The 24,437-nt window shown below is 41.1% G+C and overlaps 1 protein-coding gene across 1 annotated transcript in view; it reads left to right on the forward strand.

Moving 5' to 3' along the window:
* afap1 (actin filament associated protein 1) overlaps positions 1-24,437 on the forward strand; it is a 61,920-nt gene that overhangs the window by 16,625 nt on the left and 20,858 nt on the right. Inside the window, 6 exon segments of the mRNA XM_063901065.1 lie at positions 9,147-9,275; positions 10,583-10,665; positions 20,926-20,940; positions 20,942-21,035; positions 21,128-21,339; positions 21,504-21,683. Of these exon segments, the coding sequence (XP_063757135.1) occupies positions 9,147-9,275; positions 10,583-10,665; positions 20,926-20,940; positions 20,942-21,035; positions 21,128-21,339; positions 21,504-21,683 (713 nt within the window).

The following is a 24,437-nucleotide window of genomic DNA, read 5'->3' on the forward strand; positions in this document are numbered from 1 at the left end:
CAAATACAAAAATGATTTCTCTGCTTTAAATCTAACAAGTTACAACATTGACAGGAGGAGAGATAGTTAGTGTTAGCTGATCACAATCTCTTCATCTCACTGGTACTGTCAGAGAGGGGAAGTAGTGGAGTACAAATACCTCGTTACTGTATTTAGGTACATTTTTCTGGAATCAGTACTTTACTCCACTACTTTTTACTTTTACTTCTTACATTTTTAACACAAATACCTGTACTTTCTACTTCTTACGTTTTCTAAACAGGCTGGTTACTTTAGTTTGAATCTGCGTTTGGTGGCGTGATCATTTTTATTTCGAGTCATTGTGTGCCTGTTGATTTTAACACCATCCATGTATCCATCATTTCCTGGTATTCTCTAAAGAAGAGGGACCAATGAGAACTCAAGTCTTATTCCATCATCTTAGTCTGAACTGGAAGCAACTGCGGCTCCTTATTATTCCAAACCAGCCAGTACTAGAACCGCAGCTCACAGAATAATGGCGGACGCAAGGGTAGAAGCGGGAGAGGAAGAGAAGGGGGATGAACTTAGTGAAAATACAGAGAGCAGCAGGGATATTCATCTCCCTCACCCATGGCCGTACATGAGGGAGATGTTCGCTATTATCGGCATACAAACCATTCATGGCGAATGTGATGTCAATTGTGTCGGCCCCAAAACCCAGGAACTTTTGGCTTTCAAGAATTCGCCGGCAGCAAACCCACTTTCGGGCTCGATCCAGTGTGCTGTGACGCCAATGAAAATCCGACACACAATTATTGTTAATTAATTGTTTCTACTATTTTAGATAAAGTTAGATTTATAACTCAATTCTGTTTTTTTTAAACCATAATAATGTTTGTGTTTCCAGGGAGTCACCCTAGAATCCACAATGCAGCCTCGTCGTTTTTATTGCTTTTGTTCTAAATGGTGGTTCACCATTCAAACTTTCGTTAGCTAACCATGATATTATTACAATTTGAAATAGAAGATCATTGATGTTCTTTTAATATAAAGTGAGGTCCATTTAGCAGTTTCTCTATAAGTTATCGGTACTTTACTTTTACTTGAGTAAAGAAGTTTAGTCAGTACTTCTATTTTACCAGAGTATTTTTAAACACGAGTATCTGTACTTTTACTTTCAAGTATGTGTGTACTTTTGCCACCTCTGGGTACTGGTGTCTTATTTCTTCTTATTGTGAAATAATAATAAGCTTACCTTAGAGCAGGGGTGCCCAACCTTTTTTGAACCAAGATCTACTTTTAAAGTTGATAGTGTGTCGAGATCTACCAAGCCATATCGAAAGCCATAGCGTAGCCACAATTAATTGTGCACCTACAGTGGGGCAAAAAAGTATTTAGTCAGCCACCAATTGTGCAAGTTCTCCCATTTAAAAAGATGAGAGAGGCCTGTAATTTTTATCACAGGTATACCTCAACTATGAAAGACAAAATGAGAAAAAAAAATCCAGGAAATCACATTGTAGGATTTTTAAAGAATTTATTTTCAAATTATTGTGGAAAATAAGTATTTGGTCAATAACAAAAGTTCATCTCAATACTTTGTTATATACCCTTTGTTGGCAATGACAGAGGCCAAACGTTTTCTGTAAGTCTTCACAAGGTTTTCACACTGTTGCTGGTATTTTGGCCCATTCCTCCATGCAGATCTCCTCTAAAGCAGTGATGTTTTGGGGCTGTCGCTGGGCAACACGGACTTTCAACTCCCTCCAAAGATTTTCTATGGGGTTGAGATCTGGAAACTGGCTAGGCAACTCCAGGACCTTGAAATGCTTCTTACGAAGCCACTCCTTCGTTGCCCTGGCGGTGTGTTTGGGATCATTGTCATGCTGAAAGACCCAGCCACGCTTCATCTTCAGTGCCCTTGCTGATGGAAGGAGGTTTTCACTCAAAATCTCACGATACATGGCCCCATTCATTCTTTTCTTTACACAGATCAGTCATCCTGGTCCCTTTGCAGAAAAACAGCCCCAAAGCATGATGTTTCCACCCCCATGCTTCACAGTAGGTATGGTGTTCTTTGGATGCAACTCTGCATTCTTTCTCCTCCAAACACGACGAGTTGAGTTTTTACCAAAAAGTTCTATTTTGGTTTCATCTGACCATATGACATTCTCCCAATCCTCTTCTGGATCATCCAAATGCCCTCTAGCTAACTTCAGACGGGCCTGGACATGTACTGGCTTAAGCAGGGGGACACGTCTGGAACTGCAGGATTTAAGTCCCTGGCGGCGTAGTGTGTTACTGATGGTAGCCTCTGTTACTTTGGTCCCAGCTCTCTGCAGGTCATTCACTAGGTCCCCCTGTGTGGTTCTGGGATTTTTGCTCACCGTTCTTGTGATCATTTTGACCCCACGGGGTGAGATCTTGCGTGGAGCCCCAGATCGAGGGAGATTAGCAGTGGTCTTGTATGTCTTCCATTTTCTAATAATTGCTCCCACAGTTGATTTCTTCACACCAAGCTGCTTACCTATTGCAGATTCAGTTTTCCCAGCCTGGTGCAGGTCTACAATTTTGTCTCTGGTCTCCTTTGACAGCTCTTTGGTCTTGGCCATAGTGGAGTTTGGAGTATGACTGTTTGAGGTTGTGGACAGGTGTCTTTTATACTGATAACGAGTTCAAAAAGGTGCCATTAATACAGGTAACGAGTGGAGGACAGAGGAGCCTCTTAAAGAAGAAGTTACAGGTCTGTGAGAGCCAGAAATCTTGCTTGTTTGTAGTTGACCAAATACTTATTTTACCGAGGAATTTACCAATGAATTCTTTAAAAATCCTACAATGTGATTTCCTGGATTTTTTTTTCTCATTCTGTCTCTCATAGTTGAAGTGTACCTATGCTGAAAATTACAGGCCTCTCTCATCTTTTTAAATGGGAGAACTTGCACAATTGGTGGCTGACTAAATACTTTTTTGCCCCACTGTATATAACAACACCATTTTCTGACACAAAGATCAAGTTTTTACAATAATAATACATTTATTGAAGTAAATGTACGTCGTGCAAAGAATAAGCACAAGTAGGCCTAGGACTGGCCCGTAACAACTCAACAACATACAACCCAATTAATACAATGCCTAATTTAAGTTGGAAAAGTGGTTCTCTACCTTAGTGGGACTTCTGGCACTGAGAGGAGGAAGCTAGTCTCTCATAGTCCGGACAGTAGGAGCTGAGTGCCAGCCGTAAGCAGGCCGCAAGGTGGTCATCAGTCATGGTGGATCTGTATTTTGACTTAATGATTTTCATATGTGAAAAGGCAGACTCACACAAATATGTTGATCCAAAAAGTGCAAAAAAATTGTCAAATTCTTTGCAGTTTGTCTGAGGTTGGGGTACTTCTTTCTGCATTAGATTCCAGAATTGGACATTTGTGTCAGGTCTCTTGATTTGAGCTCAATGTCATTATTTAGTGTGAGGATCTCATTCTCAGTAGCACCGCTATCCAGGTTGAAGAGTGATGCCACTTTGGACGTTATACAATCCACATCTATATTTTCCCCAAATGAAAAAGAAAACTGACAACAGGCTCAATGGATGCGAAGTCGGTAAAGCGCCTGTCAAATTCTGACAAGATGCTTTGCACTTGATCATCATATCATCATCGTGCACTCTCAAGCTCCACACAGTCTTTGCCCTGACGCTTAAGTTCTGTGTCCATGTGTGGAAAGTTCCGCAGATCACACTGTTGCAACCTGCTTGATAGCAGCAGCAACTTGCTTTTAAAGGTGTTCACGGAGCTGATCATGTTGATGATGTGTTTGTTCTTACCCTGCAGCTCTAGATTCAAGTTATTGAGCTTGTCAGTCAGATCAGTAAGAAAGGCTAAATCCAAGAGCCACTGAGTGTCTTCTAGCTGTGCATACTCAGCATGGTTTGAACGTTTCAGAAATTCTTTAATTTCGGGCAACAATTCAGAAAACCGTTCCAGAAATGTACCTCTGCTGAGCCACCTTACGTCTGTGTGCAGCAGCAGATCTGTGTGTTCTGCACCGGTCTCCTCCAGTTGCGCACGGAATAATCGCCTCTGCGTCTGGCCCGAACAGAACAGGCAATCTTGTTAGCCACATCCATCACGTCTTTCATATTTTAAAAAAACCCTGAAAAATATCTGTGCCTCTTGTGTGCCCTTTCAAAGGCAAAATGGTCAGCAGCTCCTCTTTTACACTCATATTGTCGAAAACCATTCTAATGAACACACATAGCTGAGCCACATCCACAGCATCAGTGGATTCATCGACTTGCAGAGAAAAACACTCACATGTGTCAACATCATTCCTCAATTGCTGTTCAACATCCTCCGCCATTCCCTCGCATCGCCGTGTAACAGGATTTCTTGATAGCTGCACATCCTGAATAGCAGACACAATCTCCTTTCCATTTTTAAAATCGGCAAAAAGCGCATCTGCGGCTTCCATGAACGCTTCTTTCACAATCTCACCATCCCTGAAAGATTTCTTTCCTTTTGCAAGAACAGGACAGACACGATAAGAAGCTATGGTTGCAGCCTTACTCGTGGTATTGGGCCTGGTAAAAATGGACTGTTGTGCAGCTAGCTGACTTTTTAATTCCTTGACTTTTCGGGCGGCAGTGGTGATTTAGCTGGGAAGTTTGTATCGTGGCTCTTGTGGACCGTCTTGAAATGCCGCTCCAAATTCCCTTTCTTTGGTAAAGCCACATTTGCATTGCAGATAAGACAGATGAACTTGGCATTCGAATACACGAAACAATAATCCTCCTCCCACTCTGAATGAAAATGATAAGTTTTAGATGTTTTAGCTTCTGCTGCCATGGTAGTATCCACTCACTGTAGTCAAGCTTCTCGCGCCCCTCCGAGTCCTTAGTTAGAACCTAGCAACCATACCATGCGCGGGCAGATAGAAAGAAGCGCGTGAGATTTTTTCTGTGATTATGCCTGATCTACCTTACTACAGCTACAAATCTACACACTGCTTCACGCGATCAGCAGTTCATTGTGCCTATTTAAGATGTTTTAAGTTGGAAGTTTTAATGTAGGCCTATTTTACACAACAGTAGGAGGATAGGCTACATGCAACATTTTCTCGCGATCAACTGGAACTCAGCCCGCGATCGACTGGTAGACCGCGATCGACTGGTTGGGCACCCTTGCCTTAGAGTATGTTGTTTGATGGTTTCAACACACACTTGTTTTACTAATCAATTAGTCTATTGAGTCTCTAATTTGTCTCTGGGCTGGTTTAGCTCTCACTGCTGTCCTACTGCTGGGATCATTTATTGTGGTTGAAAAACTACACGTCTCTGGAAGAATTGACCTTTCGCTAAGCCCCGCCCCCCTTGGTTATTGTTGCTAAGTCCGACAAACATACTTTCAACATGGCGTCTTTGACAGCTCTTCCAGCTGAACTGCTCTCTGGCTTTTACAAAGCAGCAAATACTGTTTCTGACCGAAGTAAACAGAGAGGTTTACAGTATGCCTTTGAGGGTTACATACAGGACCTCAAGGTAACAAAAAATGAGCATAATGCGATCAAAATAGAGGTTAAAGCGTATAAATCACAATCAAAAAGTGAGTTGCCACATCAGCTGATGATCCAGACGGGCGCTGGCACAAATTATGTCAACGAGCAACACTGTTCCTGTAAAGCTGGGTAGGTCTATATTCACTATTATCGTCGTTATTATAAAGCATAAGCACAAAGCACGTATAACATTGTATAGCCTTATATACTAGCGTATCATAACCATAATAGGGAACGTTAGCAGGCTAGCTGTAATTAACGAGGTGATGTTTCATTAGCTCCGCAGGGTTCTGCGCACACATCATCGGGCTTATCCATACCCTGGACCTCTGTAAGACACACAACGCCAACATGTCTGTAGGCCTAGAACTACAGTCCTCCACAAGCTTACCACAACAGTGGCATAAACCCAGAGGTGTCAAAGTTACACCACAGCCCGAGACAGCAATCGTTGTGGCCAGGGCCAAGGCAGACAGAAAAAGGCGACCCATCTTCTGCCAATACAACAACCAAATGTATAGATTGAAATCACAGAATACCGAATACTTTAACTTAACTGTAGGGTTAAAGTCTTACATTAGAACACACAAAAGTGTGCCGGTCGATCCTTGAGGGGTTCAGCTGAGAGTGAGGATATCCACTAAATTTAATCCACAGGCGACACTTGTCAGGCTTTGATTTTGGTTTGGGGAAGGGAAAAAAATGCACACACCCCTCCACCCTCTCTGGGTAACAACTATCAGTCTTACAAGTGCCCCAGGCACAACATTTAACCATATATTTGTTATAGTCCACAAACGACAGTGTTAAAAGTACGAAAATCTGAGACACAGTCAATAGAGCGCTGTCATGAAAGTGTTGGAGCTTTGTCGGAGTCCGTTGTTGGCTCTGCTTTGATTGGCCAGTCTGCATTCTAGGGTGTGGCTTAGCGAAAGGCGAATTCAGTCATAACCTCCATCATACCTGCAGTCTCATCTGCTGTTGGTTAACGGTGGATGCCTGTGCAGAGTGAAATATGATCAGATCGGGAATTCTGACATGTTTTGAAGAAGATATAAGAGTGTGTTGCGTCATCGCAGATACCTGGCAGAAAGTAGCAAGAACATCAAGTGATGAAAACACTTACTGTACATTCCTTCCCTCAACAGGGCTCAGAGTGGACACACATCTGTATCTGGGGAATAAACATCAACTTATGAATAAATATTACAGCTAGACAGTTCTTGATAACGTCCTGATCCTGGTTCTGTGTTTATACTATAGTTTCCTGTTTTATTTTTGAAATGTTTTCCCTCTTTGGGTTTTGTCTAGTTTTACTTTGTTTACTGATTGTCTGATTGTCTCCTGGGTTGTTGTGGAATAGTCAGTTTATCTTAGGAAGGTTCCTAACGGAGTGAAATGACCCGGAAGTCCCTCAGTGGCAGCCAAGATAAGGGCTGTTCTGATTATCTAGATGATAGGAAAGGAGCTCTGAAACTTCCTTTATAACCACCTTTAGCTTAGGAAACACTGAACCTTCCTTTAGGAAAGGAAAGGAGAAAGTCCCAGAATGCCTTGCGGCCACAACTTTTACCATGACACAACCTTTCGGTTCACGGAAACAACCGATCGTGACGGAGAAATGCGTTTCATGAAAGTTATGGTGCTTATTAAAGCAGTTTAAGCCGTAACTTGCCAAAGTGCTTTGTTTTGAACATTCAGCACTATATTCATCAAAACGCTACTTTTTTACTGAAATAATCAAATAAAGTCCACATTTCACAGTGTTTGTCACGGATGACAACCATAGGTTTCACTTTCCGTACAATTCCAACCTAATGAAGAATATATGTCTCACTGTTTTCCATGTTCATAAAGCATAAACACCACCATCAGAGCACGGTGCAGAGTCTCTAGAGTCTTTCAGCAGTCCTGTACAGAGAACTGTAGCTCCCACAGCAGACGCACATTTATAACATCAGCTGGTTCATCATAAACACGTGGGATAGTGTAAGTGCCAGTCTGATTCTCAAAGCACTGCAGACTCTTTTCCTAAGTCCTTTTAAATTCTCCTATCCACTATTCCTTAACCCCGTGACCTTTCACAAAGAGGCCAAGGGATAGAGCACAGGAGAAGACGATAGGAGCTGATTTTTGGACAGTTCAAACATACCCAGGATTCCCCTTTTGTTCCTTTTTCTTTTATCGTCGTTTCCTACTGTGTTCTGTGCTTGTTCCTGTCCGTCCGTCAGTCTGCTGTCTGTTTGTTAGTTTTCTTTTTCACATCGCCTGCTCCTTCAGTTCTTGTGTTTTTAGCAGCATCTTTGGATAATGCTGGCTTTTTGTTTAAACGCCCCCATACCTGTTCATGCTGTAGTCCTTTTTTCCCCTCCCCGTGAAAGAGAAAGACGAGCGTCATGACTTGTTGAGTGTAAAGGAGGACATTATTCCCTCATAACTCTCATGGCATGGCATGTAAACATGTTTTGGGGAAAAGTAAAAACAATGATAAGCATTTATTTTCATAATGTATTGTGATTACTTTCCAAATGATTTGAACTATTGTTGGACCTCTGGCTCTCTCCGCTAGAAGGAAGCCTGTATGATTTGACTGATTGAAGGATTTATTTTACATATCTATTTGCTGTCCACTTAACCATGTTTTACTTTTCGTCAATGTCTGTGTAAGTCAGTATCAAACTCAATCTCACGGATTTGACGGTGTTTGCTGAAGTAAAAAAAATGAAATTCTCTTTTGAATATAGCAATAGTATTTTTTATATTAGAAAAGCCAATGCTTTGGTTGTTTAAAGTCCACTAATACCACAAAAATAGACATAACAGAAGCTTTGGACACAAATCCATCTCAAAATGAGCTGTTCCAACATTTTGAAAGAGCAGCTCACATACATTGCTTAAAAACATCGACCTCAAACAACTATTTATTCATTTTGAATTGTGAAAAACAACATTTTACAAGATTAAACTGGATGTTGTTCAATGCAACCATGACGAAAACCTCCCCTCAGAGTTAAGACAATGTAGAATGTTCCGGGTAAATAGGCAGCGTCCCCTGGACCATCTATTGTGAGGTTGTTTATTTAATATCACAAAGAGTGATGTGTGTGTGTGTGTGTGTGTGTGTGTGTGTGTGTGTGTGTGTGTGTGTGTGTGTGTGTGTGTGTGTGTGTGTGTGTGTGTGTGTGTGTGTGCGTGCGTGTGTTTGAATGAAAGAGACAGAGAGGTAGATGCTTTGTCAGCAGACCAAACAATAGAATAAAAGTCAAACAATCTGCAACCCTAGAGAGCATCAACATGAGTGCAGCCTGGAAGCTGGTGTAATTATGCAATATTTACATGTAGCCATAGAATTGAACAATATTTATTTAGGTACAAACAAACAGCAGCATAGCTGTGTGGAACAAAATGAAAAAAAGAAAGAGGAATACATTGCTTGTATCGCATTATCGTAAAAGTGTATGATTGATAATTGAATAATGTGCAGGATTGGACGTTTCCATGTTTCCAACAGCTCTCAACGTGTTGCCTGCTATCGTGTATATTGTATCATACAGTATGTGCCAAATGTCTTCACTAACGGCATCCCTGAATATATATTGTGAATTTAAAACGTGTGTGTGTTCATGTTGCAGCGATGGAGGAGCTGGTGTGTGAGCTCCGTCTCTTCCTGGACCTGTTGGACAGGGAATATCTGAGTGCGGGGGTTCGAGAGAAGAAGCTGCACCTCTCGAACATTCTGCACCGAGTTCTCTCAGAAAAAGGTGAGATGAACAGCCAGCTCGCACAGTAAGACTTTTCAGAAACACTGTGGAGATACCTGGAGCTTATATGGTTACATATCTGACATAAGAAGATGGACCTTTTATTGAAATTCAGTTTTCCACTAAAGTCACATACAGATACACACAGTGAGATGCACCATGTGATCTACCAGTCTAGCCGCACAAAGGAGCAGTTGGTGGTTATGTGCCTTGCTTAAGGGCACCTCGGCAGTGGCCCAAACTTTGGTCCGATCGGGACGTGAAGTAGGGCGATCCTTCGGTTCAAAGTCCAGGTCCCTACAGACTGAACCTCTGTGTAACATGCATTCATATCTTCTAGACCTGGGCTTGTTGATGCATTCAGAACCTTCCCATGCAGAGAGGGTGAAGGCATTTGGGGAAGTGGGATCTCAATAATGTAGATAACAAATCTATACAGGGAAAGTTGCAGCCCAGAAAGCGATAGGGAGTAGTGGATATGACAGAGAATTATTGAACCTGTGAATGGCACCTTGAATGCAGCAGAAAGTTTGAATGTGCATTTAAACACCTCTTCCACCATGTCACAAAGCCCACCACCATGTTCCTGAATTTGCCCTCATGTCCTCATTAGGGCTACCCTCGACTAAAGATGTTGCTACTCCACTAATAGTCTTCCATTCAGGCGATTAATCGTTTAATCGCCTCAAGTTTATGATAAATTAGGATTTTTTTTCCGTGCCCAAAATGGTTTCAACACTGCATGTTTTTTTTTGTTTTTTTTTACTAATAGACTAATGGAAAATTAGTCGACGAATATTTTTCTCCAAGTAACGTTAAGTTGACTAGTGGGGGGCAGCCTTACATCTAATACACCCCACTATTGCAGTGTTTCAAATGTTCATATTAGTGGGGAGCATTAAAGGAATCATGGGGTAAAGAAAGTGATGCGGATGAAAGACACTGAGAGCGAGAAATCAGACAGACAGGAAGTAACCACCAATGGGAACTGGATATGGGGTACATCATACTGTATGGTACTTTTCTATGACTACTGTGGCTATGGCCGGATCTCCAACAATTTTTCCCAGTAGAACAGACTATTGTTTCCAAGCAGAAGCAAAACAATCATTTATAAATCAAAAACGCATGTTTGAATGAATATATTGCGTGAAATAATTATTTTAATAAGTAGCAGTAAAGCAAGCGGGACCCTTTCCGGGGATTCAACGCGCTTTTGCTTCGTCAGTCCAGCAAAACCCATGTGATGTTTAGAGTTACTCCTCCTCACACACACTTCATAGTAACACACTTTCTCTCCTTCACAGAGCCTTCCTTCAAGTCAGAGATCAGCAGTGGTCTGCCGGCCCCGCCTCAGATGCCCCTCCCTGAGATCCCTCACCCCTGGCTGGTATGACCTTATCCTGACACCATGACCTTGACCTAAACACACTTCTACAAAATCTGAGAAGTTACTTGGCAGCATATAGCCCTACTGGGAACATCATGATGCTTCAGGTTCAGTCTCAAATGTCCTCTTATATGTTGTTTTGGAGATGGAACCGCAGCCAACTTTATGTTATCATAAGAGAGATACACATGCATCTTTCAACGTTAGTAACAATCCAACTTATTTGTAAACCTCTAATTCAAATAATATACTCACTGCAATCATCGGCATGTCATTGAACATGAGCCTGTAACTGCAACACATCTTTAATCACATCAGTGTTCAGCCGAATGACATGTCTCCTCACTTCAGTAAGGACTGTAACATCTTTACTTCTGCTGTGCGTGCGTGCATGCGTGCGTGCATGTGTGTGTCAGAGCTGATGCCTCTGATGGAAAGCAGGTGATGTCCCTCAAAGCCTTCTCACCAAAACATTAAGCCACAACACCTTGTTCTATACCCCCGCTCCCTACACACACTATAGCACCAATCCTGACTGTGCAGTGTGTAATGAGAAGCAGTTCCCTCCGTTCTGCCCAGTGTGTGCCTGCAGAGGATAGCTGTGGTTTCCAGTAAAACCAGTTAAAGTGAGGAGTGCAATGTTTCTGTCAGTCTGACAAAATAATCTCAACCCACTTTCTAGGAACCTTTACCAAAAGCTGTCACATATCTTTTCAGATGTACCATCATTTTTTTTCAAATCCTTTCTGACATAAAAGAAACTAGATTTGGATTCCAGCAGTGGCTCAGTCAGTAGGGGCTTGGACTGGGAATTGTAGGGTCGCCGGTTCAAGTCCCCGAACAGACTTGAAATATGGAAAGTGGACTGCTACTTGGAGAGGTCCCAGTTCACCTCCTAGGCCCTGCTGTGGTGCCCTTGAGCAAGGCACCAGACACCTCCAATCCCCCCCTCCCCATTGCTCCCCGGGCGCTGCACAATAGCTGCCCACTGCTCCTAGTATTAGGATGGGTTAAATGCAGAGGACCAATTTCACTGTGTGTGCTCTGCTGTGTGCATGTATGTGACTAATAAAGAGGGTTTCATCCTCCGATTCTATCTCTTCTATTTGCAAATATGTTTTATATGACCAACCAGTAACTGTTAAATATATATATATTTTAAATATAGCATATAAGAAAATTGCCAAATAATATCAGATTTGCTTCTCCAATCCAACGATGTTTCTGTACGTCTTATTAACTCTGTCTAAACGACTAGTCTTAGAAAACAACATCAAGTTCATGAGAAGGCTAAGCTAACTGGCTGCTAGTCGTAGCTTCATATTTAGTGGATAGATGTGTGAGTGGTATCCATCTGACATTAATGTTCTTAAGTAAGCAAATAAACCTTTTCTCTTAAATGTCAAACTATTTTCTTAGTGGTCAATTCTGATCAGTTGAGATCTAGTCTTTTAAGCAGTTTGATTTTCTTCACCCTTTGGCTTATGGTCCCTCAAACCTTATGATTTTCAATGGTAACATTTCTTCCCAAGTCAGTGAATGAGTATTAAATACCAACATCATAAATATACTTCCATGGACACTTAGCTACTGTACTTTTCCAGATCTCTGTTGCTCTCTCTGCTCTGAAATGACCATTTATCACATTTCCACACTGACCTCTGGATAATCTGTCAGGGCACTCTCCTCTCTCCGTTCCTTCAAGTTGTATAAATGACAGCTTGCAGCGGACATGAAGAGAGATAAAGTCAACAGAAAGGAGTAAAAAGGGGTAGGGAGGTTAGGGAAAAATAACATAATTAAGTAAACAATAGGAAAACTCAAACCTTCTTTAACATGCCAATTGCAGTTAAATATTAGAAATGTATTATTGAATAAAGTGTGAGTGGCTTTAAGTTCAGTAAAAAATGAGAGATTTGGTGAAAGAGTAAAGGAGAAGTAGACGGCTCTGCATCCCAGAGCCTGGGCAGCCGTCTCCACTGCTGTTACATAAGGAATGATTGGTTTGGAGTATTCATGTGGATTTAAAAGGCAATCATACAAGAACTTATTTTTGATATACGTTTTTTTATATTCGTAATTTGATAAGTCATAAGTTACTGTAAAATAAAATAAAATGGACAGCTTAGACTTCTGTATATGTAGCAAAGGCGTGCAGTACTAAAGGCACATTTTTAAAAGGAGCTGTTTGCAAAACCACAACTAAATAAACCGTTTTAGCTGCGTTAGCTGTTAAAAACATCATTATACAGGTACATTTTTCATTTATGCATTTAAATATCATCATACATCCTTTGATTTCATACACTTTGGCAATGACAGTTAACTTAACTTAGCTCAAAACATGCTACATTAGCTGGGAAAGAAAGTCAGATGGTTAATGCCTCAGCATTCGAGAAAAGATGATGTTTACAAACTGACGGTACAGATTTGTTTCCCAGGGGCAGATCACCACACCAACATATCATTCAAAGAGATGTAACGTACAATAACCAATCCTAACGTTAGGAAAAGAGGTGGCTTTGCTCAGACACACATTGTGTATACTCACAGAGAACAGGATCTTTAGTCAGTTAGATCCTCTCCACCCTCACCTCATAAATCACTTCAGATCTAAGTTAGAGGATCACTGCCCCACTTTACAATCTCTTAAATGTGTTCGGATGAACACATTCATGCATGTTAACACAAAGAATAAACACAGTCTGGTTCTAATTACATCCTATTGACTGTCTCTTTTTATATCCACGATTTATTCTACAGTAATATTGCTCTTTCATAGTTGGCATGGAATACGTTCCTGTCATCAAAAATGAAAACTTAAATGAAGCGTGGTTCCACTTAGCACAAATTGACACGCAGAAGGTGCATCACACCTAAAAACTGCTAACATTATTGTTGTTTTGTCCACCTTTTCTGTTAGTTTTTAATATTTCATGTTTTAATACATCTATAAATTCCAGAAAATACTTCAAAATGCTTTAAGTGACGTATAGTAGTCAAATTGCTTGCTTTTTCTGAGCCACACACACACACACACACACACACACACACACACACACACACACACACACACACACACACACACACACACACACACACACACACACACACACATTGTATAAAATGTTCTCTAATTGTTTTAGCACCACTTCTTTAGGCAACAGTTGTATTCACATCCTCAGGGTTCTACCTCAGCTCTGCTTAAGGAGAATGCGGACCAGCTTTCTGTTGAGACACAAATGATTTCCATCTGTGTTGATGTTGGAGAGCAATGCCATCCCCCACCCCTTCCTACTCTCCTCCCTTGTCTTCCCCCAAACAGAACCTCCCTTACTACACAAGTCAACCAGCGTGCAGAAGTGCGTTCATATGATGGATAGCAAGGTTGCGTTATCCCTAGCAGTCTGGCTCCCATTTGGAATTCATTTCCTCCCCTTCTCATTTTCATTCAGACAACCCCCTCCTCCCCACCCCTTTAGAAGATAAATATATGTCTTGGCTCAAGCTTTGTGTTCAAACAACCAATACTGTACACACAATGTCTAAATGCTCTCTTTTGTATTGTTAGCTATCACTAGTGGTTTGCAGTCATTTGAAAACACAAACGTCTTTCCCTTTACACGTCATGGCCCTGGAGGTGGCTGTAGACAAGCAGCTTTGCTGAATAAATCTAGGCAGGCTGTATTTTGCCAAACCAAATGTTTTCTAGCCTGAAAGTGAAACACAGTGCAGTAAGTAAATGTGTCACTGTGCAGTGTCAGGCTACGGGTCCCAGTTACACCATTTCAGTTGAATCGCTCCAGCTTTTGGAGGTCTTCAGAAATTAATGACCTTTGGGAGCTGTGGCATGACCTGTTCTGGTCTTCATTTGCTCTCAAAGAATCTGTCCTCATGTTGTACTTTATTCCAGTGGGGTTCCCCTACTCTGTGGGTTTTTCAGCCATGGCAAACCATTCAGTGACATCATTAGACTTGTGTCATTGACTTTAGACAGGAAATGAGGCTGTCTAACAGATCCTATTGAATATCAAATAAGTGACATATTGGACACTGATTAAGTCTTAACTACAGTGTGCAATTGGATGTAAATAAATGACACATGCTCTCATAATGGTTTATCATGAGGACCACAACTGTTTCAGTCTACTTATACTAACACTCTTTGTAAAACGTTCCCACTGAGAAACACGGGCCACGAATGGAAAACCTATTTCACAACTTTTTCCCCCACTGAAATCCTTTTGGAGGGGTTTTACAATGCCAAGGTTTTTTTTTTTCTGAAACATGATGTGATCATAGTGACTTAATAAAGCACTGAGGGGAAAGTGTAGCTATTTCTGCTCTACTTTCACAGCTCTTCATCTTTGCTACAGCTAGAGAGTTAGTATCAAGTGTGAGTCCGACAATATCAGAGGAGTTCAATGCTAGTCAGTGGAGTACTCAAGACTCTCCGTAGGTCCATCTCATTTCTCTTAAAGGTCCCTTATTATGCAAAATGCACTTTTTACTGTGTTTTATACATAAATATGTGTCCCTGGTGTGTAAGGAGTCTCACAAAGTGTCTCTTTTCCTCCTTACCCACATCTCTAAAAACGGGGGTACAAACAAGCTGATCCAGATTTGCTGCCGATATAATGATGTAATATCGGATATGTGGCTTTAGATTTATTTTTCAAATATAGCATAATAGGAGACCTTTAACTTGCAATCATGCTTCCCTCACTCGCGTCTTCTCCTCACGAAACCACACGAAGAGGAGGTAGCATGGATAAGTCACGTTTAACACTTCCGTTTTGTGATTTCTGATGGCTGCTGGATCGGCTGTCAGTCGCTGCAGAGTTTTCACAGAGTTTTTGTTGCAGACATGTTCGCTGTTCTACTACTAATACAAGACACACTGTTATCCCTGCCAGAGCACCAGCAGTGTGTTCCTGTTCCACATACACCTGCACAATAAGAACACCTGTAATTATTCTCTGCACTGTGTCCTGTTGAGAGGCACTGGACCTTTACTACCAGCAGAATGCCCTTATATTATCAATTTAGTTATTTACTGATATCCTTCCTTTTGAGTTCATCATTTCATAATCCAGGATATGATCATGGATTTTTCACGAGGCTTATTTTTTCCGGAATAATTACAATAACTTGTTACAGTAGGCTGTTAAACCCAGCGCTAACAAGTTGTCATCCTCAATGAAAATAACGATAAATAAATCAAATAAAATATATAGTTGAAGAAAGTTGTATGTGGTCCATTTTGTTGTTCAGATCTATTATTACTCATTTTCAGCTGGATGATAAATCCTTTGAAAAAAACAGTATACAATTGACGAGTGATTCCCTCGAGTTGAATGTGTCCTCACTTCAGCAGAGGTCATGAGTTCAATAATAAGTATGGCCCGAAAGGATGTTGTTAAAATTGAAATGGCTCTTGATTCTGATTCAGATAGGAAAAAGGTTCCCTACCCCTGAGTAAGAGGGTCATTAGGAAGTTGCTACAAAACTGTGTGTGTGTGTGTGTGTGTGTGTGTGTGTGTGTGTGTGTGTGTGTGTGTGTGTGTGTGTGTGTGTGTGTGTGTGTGTGTGTGTGTGTGTGTGTGTGTGTGTGTGTGTGTGTGTGTGTGTGTGTGTGTGTGTGTGTGTGTGTGTGTGTGTGTGTGTGTGTGTGTGTGTGTGTGTGTGTGTGTGTGTGTGTGTGTGTGTGTGTGTGTGTGTGTGTGTGTGTGTGTGTGTGTGTGTGTGTGTGTGTGTGTGTGTGTGTGTGTGTGTGTGTTGGGCGGGAAAGTGCCTGTTCCACAGCTTCAATCTCAAACCATTTGCAAAAATGTGGACTACATCCTCCTTCTATCAACTTCTGCTTACCACATCTCATTGTTCAGTGAGGGAAATGTAGGAAACACTGAGCCCAATCCCCATCTCCAGTTATTTTTTCAGAACAGCCTGCAAGCTGGCATCCAGTAATAGCACTCTGGTGAATGCACCTGTCCAAAAAATACACAAAAACACTTAACATGCCAGCCTGTGGCAGGAAGGGTGGAGGGGAAGTGAAGGAATGAGTCTTAAATGAGAGAAAGGTTTTGTTTTATGGGAGGTAACACGAGCATGGGTTGTTGAAACAATGAGTTGTGTATCTCTGAGGTTTGCAGGTCGTTATCTAGGCCAAGCCAAAACCCATGATCTGAGGAGCTGTGTGTGTGTGTGTGTGTGTGTGTGTGTGTGTGTGTGTGTGTGTGTGTGTGTGTGTGTGTGTGTGTGTGTGTGTGTGTGTGTGTGTGTGTGTGTGTGTGTGTGTGACAGATGACATTCAAATTGAGTTCTCCTCCTACACAAAGACAGTTCCATTAGTGCTGCTGTGATTTGTTAGCACAAGCCAGATACACAAACAAAAGTGTCCTGACATGTCTTCATATCATGCTAGAGGATTAGCCAACATCATGACATTGTTTTTGCACATTGTGAACATCATTCTCCTACTAACTTTCACATACAAATGAACTTTGACAATTTAAGTTCATACTAAGTAAACTTAATGAACCAAAGTAAAGTGGCAACAATATCCGTCAAACTGTATTGTATACGCAACACATACATACACATATCCATACAGTTAGTTCTTTGTACGTTTGTGTTGTTGTGATGTATGGCTTCAATGCATTACTCATTGTATTAGCTGGACCTCATGCTAAAGCTTTGAAGAATGTATGGGTCATGTATGTATATGGGTATCGGTGCAATGTTTTGAAGATTAATGCTTATGGATACAGTGCTGTAACCTTTAAGTACCATAGACTGTATAAATATATATATATATATATATATATATATCATTTTATTTTTTCCGCTCACAAGTCATTTCTGTTGCAGTTCCATGCTGGGCCTAGTCTTACTTCAACTCTATGTACACTTGATCCAAATGCCCCCAAACACCAGCTCCAAAAGTGGCAGTAAAACCTGTCTGCACCTTTCTTTACGGGAAAAGTGTTGTACCAAAGCATTCAACATGTGTTTCTGTAGTGAGGCACGAATGCTTGAATGATTATGATACAAACAAAAATGACAGCACAAATGTGGATATCTGTTGTGTGGCTCTTCCCACTATACCCATAGATATTGGTTGTTGTTGTGAAAGTCAATTTGGCAAACTGACAAAAAGTTGCTTTGTAGTTGGCTACGAAACAATCCACACCTTAGTTGACAAATGTGTCCAAAATTGATCCAAAAGTCAAATTATTTACATTGCTAAATGTATTTTGGGGGACTTTCCTCGGCTTCAGCTCCTCAACATTTGAGCACACCCTGGACTTGCTCCAATAAGTCTTATATCATTTTTTTCCATGGCCAATAAACCCCCAAAACTACTCTCCTGTAACAGGGGGCAGCCTTGGTTGGGTATTCTGTTGGTTGTTACTTTTGTAACTTATAGTTAGATCATTTCTTTGAAGACGCATTCAATATGTGAAATCAATCACGGATACAATATCCTCCTTCCTACTAGTTTTAGCCAGCATTGTTTGCCATCGAAAATATATGTTAGGATTGTCAGCAGCTGGAAACACATGTGCTTCCACATTGGGAAAATGCCAAGAAATCATTGGAAATGCAGTTTTTACTTCCAAAGCCACTCCCAAAGGAGTGGCTTTTCTGTGTCCGCTTAGTTTATTCATTCCAGCATCCCATTGGCCCCGTGGCAGGAACATTTATTCAGGTCCAGTCTTTCTACACGGGGCACATTTGATACTTGGCACACATTTTAGGGAAGGGCAGAGCAGCAGACATACTTCCCACTCAAAGTAGTCCAAACCAAGGTCAGGACTCCTTTACCACTACCTAATTACACATTATGACTGTGGATTTCTGACATTTCTGATATGCATCCATGCACGTGACCTGTTAATGCTGCTGTTCTTGTGGTTGTAGCAGTGCTTCCTCTAAAATGTATTCTTGTCAGATAGACACGGCTTTTGTAACATGATGGCACATGAAAAATATTTAAACTCTTCCTGTCAACACTCATTTATGTGAATAAGATGCAAGAGTATTTATTTTTAGAGTGCTTCTGGCTAGCTTACAAGTACTTTATAAAGCTCTCATTCAGACTGATAGAAAGTGAGCTTGCTTTGTAATGACATCACCTGACCCTCACCTGAAATGCAGCCTTGCTGTTTGTAAGAATCGTGCATGCTGTTAGGAGACAATAACATGAGCATCCTGGAAGACTTTCTACTGCTAGAGCCAACACAATATTGGAGGCCTTATAAGTTTCCCGTGTAACCAAATCACTTTATAGAAAGTCTCTTACTTTAATTTAGAAAAAAGTGAGCTGCAAATTCTACTTCCTATAGTACCATATGTTGTATCTTCTTATAGTAGCCAGGTCAAGCAAATTGAATGCTAAACCCTGGGAATAATAAGCCGTCAGTCAGCTCTTATGTTCTGTCATAGAAATAATGGCCTTACATTTTCAATCCCTTTGGGGTCAATTAAGAATACACAAGCTAATGGCCAATATACAGTGTCAAGCTTCAATTCTGATTCATTTTAATGTCTGTAAAGACATTTTGACGTGCATTTTTTTATCTACAAGGAGTGGAGTCCAATAATGATGGTCAGTCAGGCACACCATTACACAATGCCATTGGAGTTCGATGATCGGTTTCGATTTATGGTTTAATTTGAATCAATAGCGGTTGGATGTCCTGCAGGCAGCAGCTAACACTGAAACTGGAATTTTCTTGGCTTGTCAGCATTTTGTATTTAAATGCAGCATCTGCAGTCACTACTTTGACTTCTAACATTACAAAGCATGACACAGCAGCTTATAAAGTATTGTTCCCTCAATGTCTTGTTTTCACCGGAAATTGAGCGGGGCCATAATTTCAACAGGAAGTGACGAAGAGCTACCCTCATCTATATGTAGGCTGAGGTTCCCCACAAGGAGTTAAAAAATATCCATCCAACTCATTTGTAGTAGATGAAAACCCCAATCCAGATCAGTACATACAAATACACTATCATGTGAGGATAGGCCACAGATGGTTTGGAGATCTGCATTTCTTTTGTGCAGTTTGTGCTCAGCAGACTGGAATACAGTGTGACTGAAGAAATCTGCAGCACACTGTGTGATGGGACCAAGCTGCCGTTTGGGTAGAGAAAGCAAAGGGAAAGTCCGTCTGTGTGTTTATATGCTGCTCTGTATATAAGTGTGCAAACATTATCTGCCCACCCCAGTGCCTTTAAAGTCTGGGTCATTAAATGGTGAGCAATGGGACCACATTCTCTTATGTGTAATGTAATGGAAATATGCCCTACACAGGCAAAAAAAATGCTTTCCCAAACATTTGAATGATCCCTGATTCTAAAATTGTGTTTTTGCTTTAAAATCTTGGAAAGGAAGTGAATGGGATGTGAGATATAGCTGCGGTCCTCATATCAACAGTCAGCTTCCACCAACACAAACACATCCACCTCTCAAACTGATATTAAGAGTCCGACTGCTTTTCTTCTTTTCACTTCCCTCCCTCTGATTTCCTCTCCTGGGGATTTTTCTCTTTTGTTTTTAAGGGTGTGGTGGGGAGAAAGAGCTGGCGGCTCTGGAGGTAAGCAGGGCAGCATATGCCTGCCAAGAAATCAGTTCACCAAACCGGAGTCTCCCCCAAAGGAAAATAATGTTTCTGCTAGGGGCCTAGCCTGCCACTCGACTCATAGGTGAAAAAAGAGAAACATGAGCATGATGATGAAGTATTGTAAGTGTATGAGAGGAATACACAGTCTGGGGATTAATTTGGTATCATACAGTGCTTCACATTCACTCTTTTAAGGAACGTTTGATTTAAGATTCACCGTGCTGGCCAAGTGAACTGGACCATCTCATTGTTTGATTCTGCAATCATCATCCTATAGACATACATTGAACCCAAAGAAAGATGACGTGAAATACAGCCCTCAACAACACAACACCACAGCACTCTATTAGAATGGTAAAGCACACTATCATGTGAAAACACTAAATAAAGGCTGGAGGCAAACTAAGTAATAACCCAATTATTAACCCTTTATGAATCCTTTATAAGGGTAGTCTTTTTGTAGAGTGGTACGTTTATTTGATTTTGAAATGTTGTGTGGGAGTAATATTTCAAATACTTAAAGGAGTCGAAGTGATATTTGGAATGTAAATGACGAATGTTGTTTTTTAATTTGATTTGCTTAATACTGGAACTTCCCACTAATCAATGGAAGCTTCTTTTTTCTCTGCAGCCTCCAAACAGCGGCCCCCCCCCCTCTGCCCAGCTCCTCTCTACCAGAAGGCTACTATGAGGAAGCAGTTCCTTTAAGTCCTGGAAAAGCTCCCGAATACATCACAGCTAGTGAGTGGCACTCGGATTTACAATACCCATCAATGATACCTACCAGAGTATGGAAAAACAATGAGCTATTTCTTTCTGCCCCTTCCTTTCAGACTATGACTCGGACGCCATGAGCAGTTCTTATGAGTCGTATGATGAGGAAGAGGAGGATGGAAAGGGCCAGAAGATGCGTCACCAGTGGCCATCTGCAGAGGCGTCCATGGATCTGGTGAAGGATGCTCGGATCTGTGCATTCCTGCTGCGCAAGAAGCGCTTTGGACAGTGGACCAAACTGCTCTGTGTCATCAAAGATAACAAACTGTTGGTAAGGGACTCCTGTTCACACACTTTAGTGTTTCTAAAGGTGATCTACGTACAAATGTATGCCTGTGTGCAAATAGTGTCACAGCTCTTCCCCAAATAATGACTGCGGAAACATTCCGGCAACATCCTGTTTGGTTCTACCTTGCCCCCTTTCTCTGTCTCTAGTGTTACAAGTCCTCCAAAGACCACACCCCGCAGATGGAGCTGACCCTCCTTGGGTGTAGCATCACTCACGTTCCGAAAGATGGCAAGAAGAAGAAGCATGAACTTAGGATAGTCCACCAGGGAGCGGATGCGCTGGTGCTGGCCGTGCAGAGCAAAGAGCAGGCAGAGGAGTGGCTTAAGGTAAACACTAGCAACCACAAAACCAGTCACAGATTTCATATGATTCTTAGCAAATTGCACCAATGCAGCAGTCGTACTGAACTCTACTGAACAAACTTCATTTGCTCATGTAGATCATGTGATACTGTTCAGTTAAAGCTGCAGGACGAACTAGTAACTAGCTACTATCTCGGCAACAGGATAGATTCTGCACAAGATTTACCATAGGCTAGCTAGCTTAGCCAAAGCACAGCTCCGTCTGGAACTTTGCTGTTTTGGATGATTGACATATGGCATTGGTTGCTGTAAATTAATCCCACACATGCCCAAGACTTGCATTTTGTCTATATATCTTTGTTTCTCCTCATTCCGTGCTCTAAACACTGGTGGGTTATAAAAGGTGAACATTTGTCCAGCTCTTGTGGTCGCTCCATGGTCTAATTTCTAGCCATTATTGTTTTGCCCTCGTGGTCGCTGACTGGTCATATGAGTAAAAACTATGAATGACATAGTGTTGTTATACTGAAAAGTCAATCATTTAACGTTAGGGTTCCTTGACAGCCATTATCTTAATCTACAAGGCCACGTATTTTTGTATTGAGATAAAAAAAAATACCAAGGAAACGTTAATATTTGTATCATGTTTTACTAAAGCAACTTAAGCATTAGGTCTCTATAATATAGAATTGTTAAAAAGTTAGGAGGCCCAAAATAATTGACCTCGATAGTTCCTGGAATCAGCTTTAAGTTGGATGTTGTTGTAAGGGAGGTCAAATTAGATCTGCAACTTCCATTTCATTCTCTCCAAGAATAAAGGGTTTCGGTCTCCTGAGGCTAGTTTTGCTTTTGTTCTACAGGTTCAGCCTTTTCCTGATTTTGTGTGACTAGGTGGTGTGTTATAAACAGGTCTAACATTCTTTCTCAGCATACCCCACCCCATTGCCTTTTTCACTCTCTGATCTTCCCCTCTGGCTGCTCGACAAGTCAGCAAAACAAACCAATCGTCCCAACATCTAAAAGGCTGTGTTTTTTGCTTTTCAACCCGTTTCCATTTGTTTGATGGTGGTACCAGCACCTCTGTGCTCTTTTTTTAGTTTCGATCACATGCGAAAAAAAAACGGCCTCATCTGGATTTTGGATTAAAAAGAAACCCCAAGCCCCCTCTTCCTCCACCTTTGCTCTTCTTCCATTTCCTGAAAATCTCCTGGAAATCCTTATTTGTCCTTAACTATGTATTGTGAGTTATATTTAGATCACTTCACATCCAGTTGTGCAACAGTATTTTTTGTAATCATTTGTGCTTGCTAGCCTCTGCCAACTCAGTCCTCAGTTTTACCAACGGGCTGTTGGACTCGCACTTTGAAGCTCACTTTTGTTCATTACTCAGAAGGGTCTTTCAAAAAAGAATAAGTGTAGCACAACTCTGCCTCGCTACCATCGATAGGAACACCTGTCCCGTCATTGGCAGGGTTTGCGTCTGTCTTTTCCCTATATATTTATTTATGTATGTTTATTGGTGTCAAAAAACAAAGACTACAACCACAGAGCAAGTGAAAATATAAAAATCTCCACTGCAGCGTCAAGTAACTGTTCCTCTTTGCATATAGAGTCAAGCTTCCAGAACCCCTGGGTTTTAAGCATTCACTTATGAATTAATACTCCACACACTTTTGCTTTTGTCTTTCGAACTCTTTCTTCAGCTTTTATATTTTTAATCCCTCTCCGTATAATCCTTCTTCTACCTAGAGGTATCAGACGTATTCAACAGTTATTTTTGCATTTCTTATTACGGGATAATGGAAATCAAGATTTCCTGTGAAATCTCGCATAATGAGCGAGTCTTTGTGACAAAAGCGGAACCAAAAAAGCACATTAAGCAAATAGAGATATTGGAAACAAAGATAAAGGGCAAGCAAAGAGAGAGGATTAAAGTAGTGAAGAGACAGAAATGGGAGGGGAAAGCTAAGATAGTACCTGACAGTTTACAGCCTGCTAGTAACAATACAGATCGTCCCAGACATTGGCTATCCTTGTCAATATTGGGAGCTTACTTCATTCTCCGAAACTTTCTTTTCAATGTTTTATGTATTTCTTTTCCTCTTTCTCCTTTTCTATCTTCTTTTGCCTTATCTCCCTTTTGCCTTCTGCTACAATATGACCTCATTTTTAGTCTGACCGATTTAATATCTTCCCACGCACTTTCTCTTTTCTTTCCTTTTCGGCACTAAGTTTGGGGAATGTAAGTTCTATGTTCTTTGTTTGCTTATTCTTAGCTAAAGTGTGCTTCCTCACGTCTCTTCTGCGACCCCTAGTGCAAAATGACTGTCGAGTGCAGACGTGCATGGCCTTCCTGATGTATATCACCATCATGGCTTTTTTTTTAATGGTTATCGGTACATGTTGGCATCAACCATTGGCACACACCACAGCATTTATCACCTAAGGTAAGATTCAAAGCTTGTCACCGGGCTTCTGGTTAGGACACAAACTCACTGGTAAAATGCCTAGAGCACAGCAAAAACACACACACCATCGTACATAATATTTACTAAAAAACCACACTCAATCAAAATATTGTTAATGAATATCTGACGCTCTTTAAAATCATTTTCTGTTTAAAATGAGTCCTATCATAATCAAGTTATGTGGGTCAGGACTACTACATATTAATTCCCTAAACAGATAAAACACAGCTGTCCAAGAAGATTCTAGAATGTGGACCTTACACTAGAATATAATCATTATTACAGCAGGTGCGCCAAATATATCTCAAGT

This window comes from Eleginops maclovinus, chromosome 14 (genome assembly GCF_036324505.1).
Source record: "Eleginops maclovinus isolate JMC-PN-2008 ecotype Puerto Natales chromosome 14, JC_Emac_rtc_rv5, whole genome shotgun sequence".
Taxonomy (NCBI): Eukaryota; Metazoa; Chordata; class Actinopteri; order Perciformes; family Eleginopidae; genus Eleginops; species Eleginops maclovinus.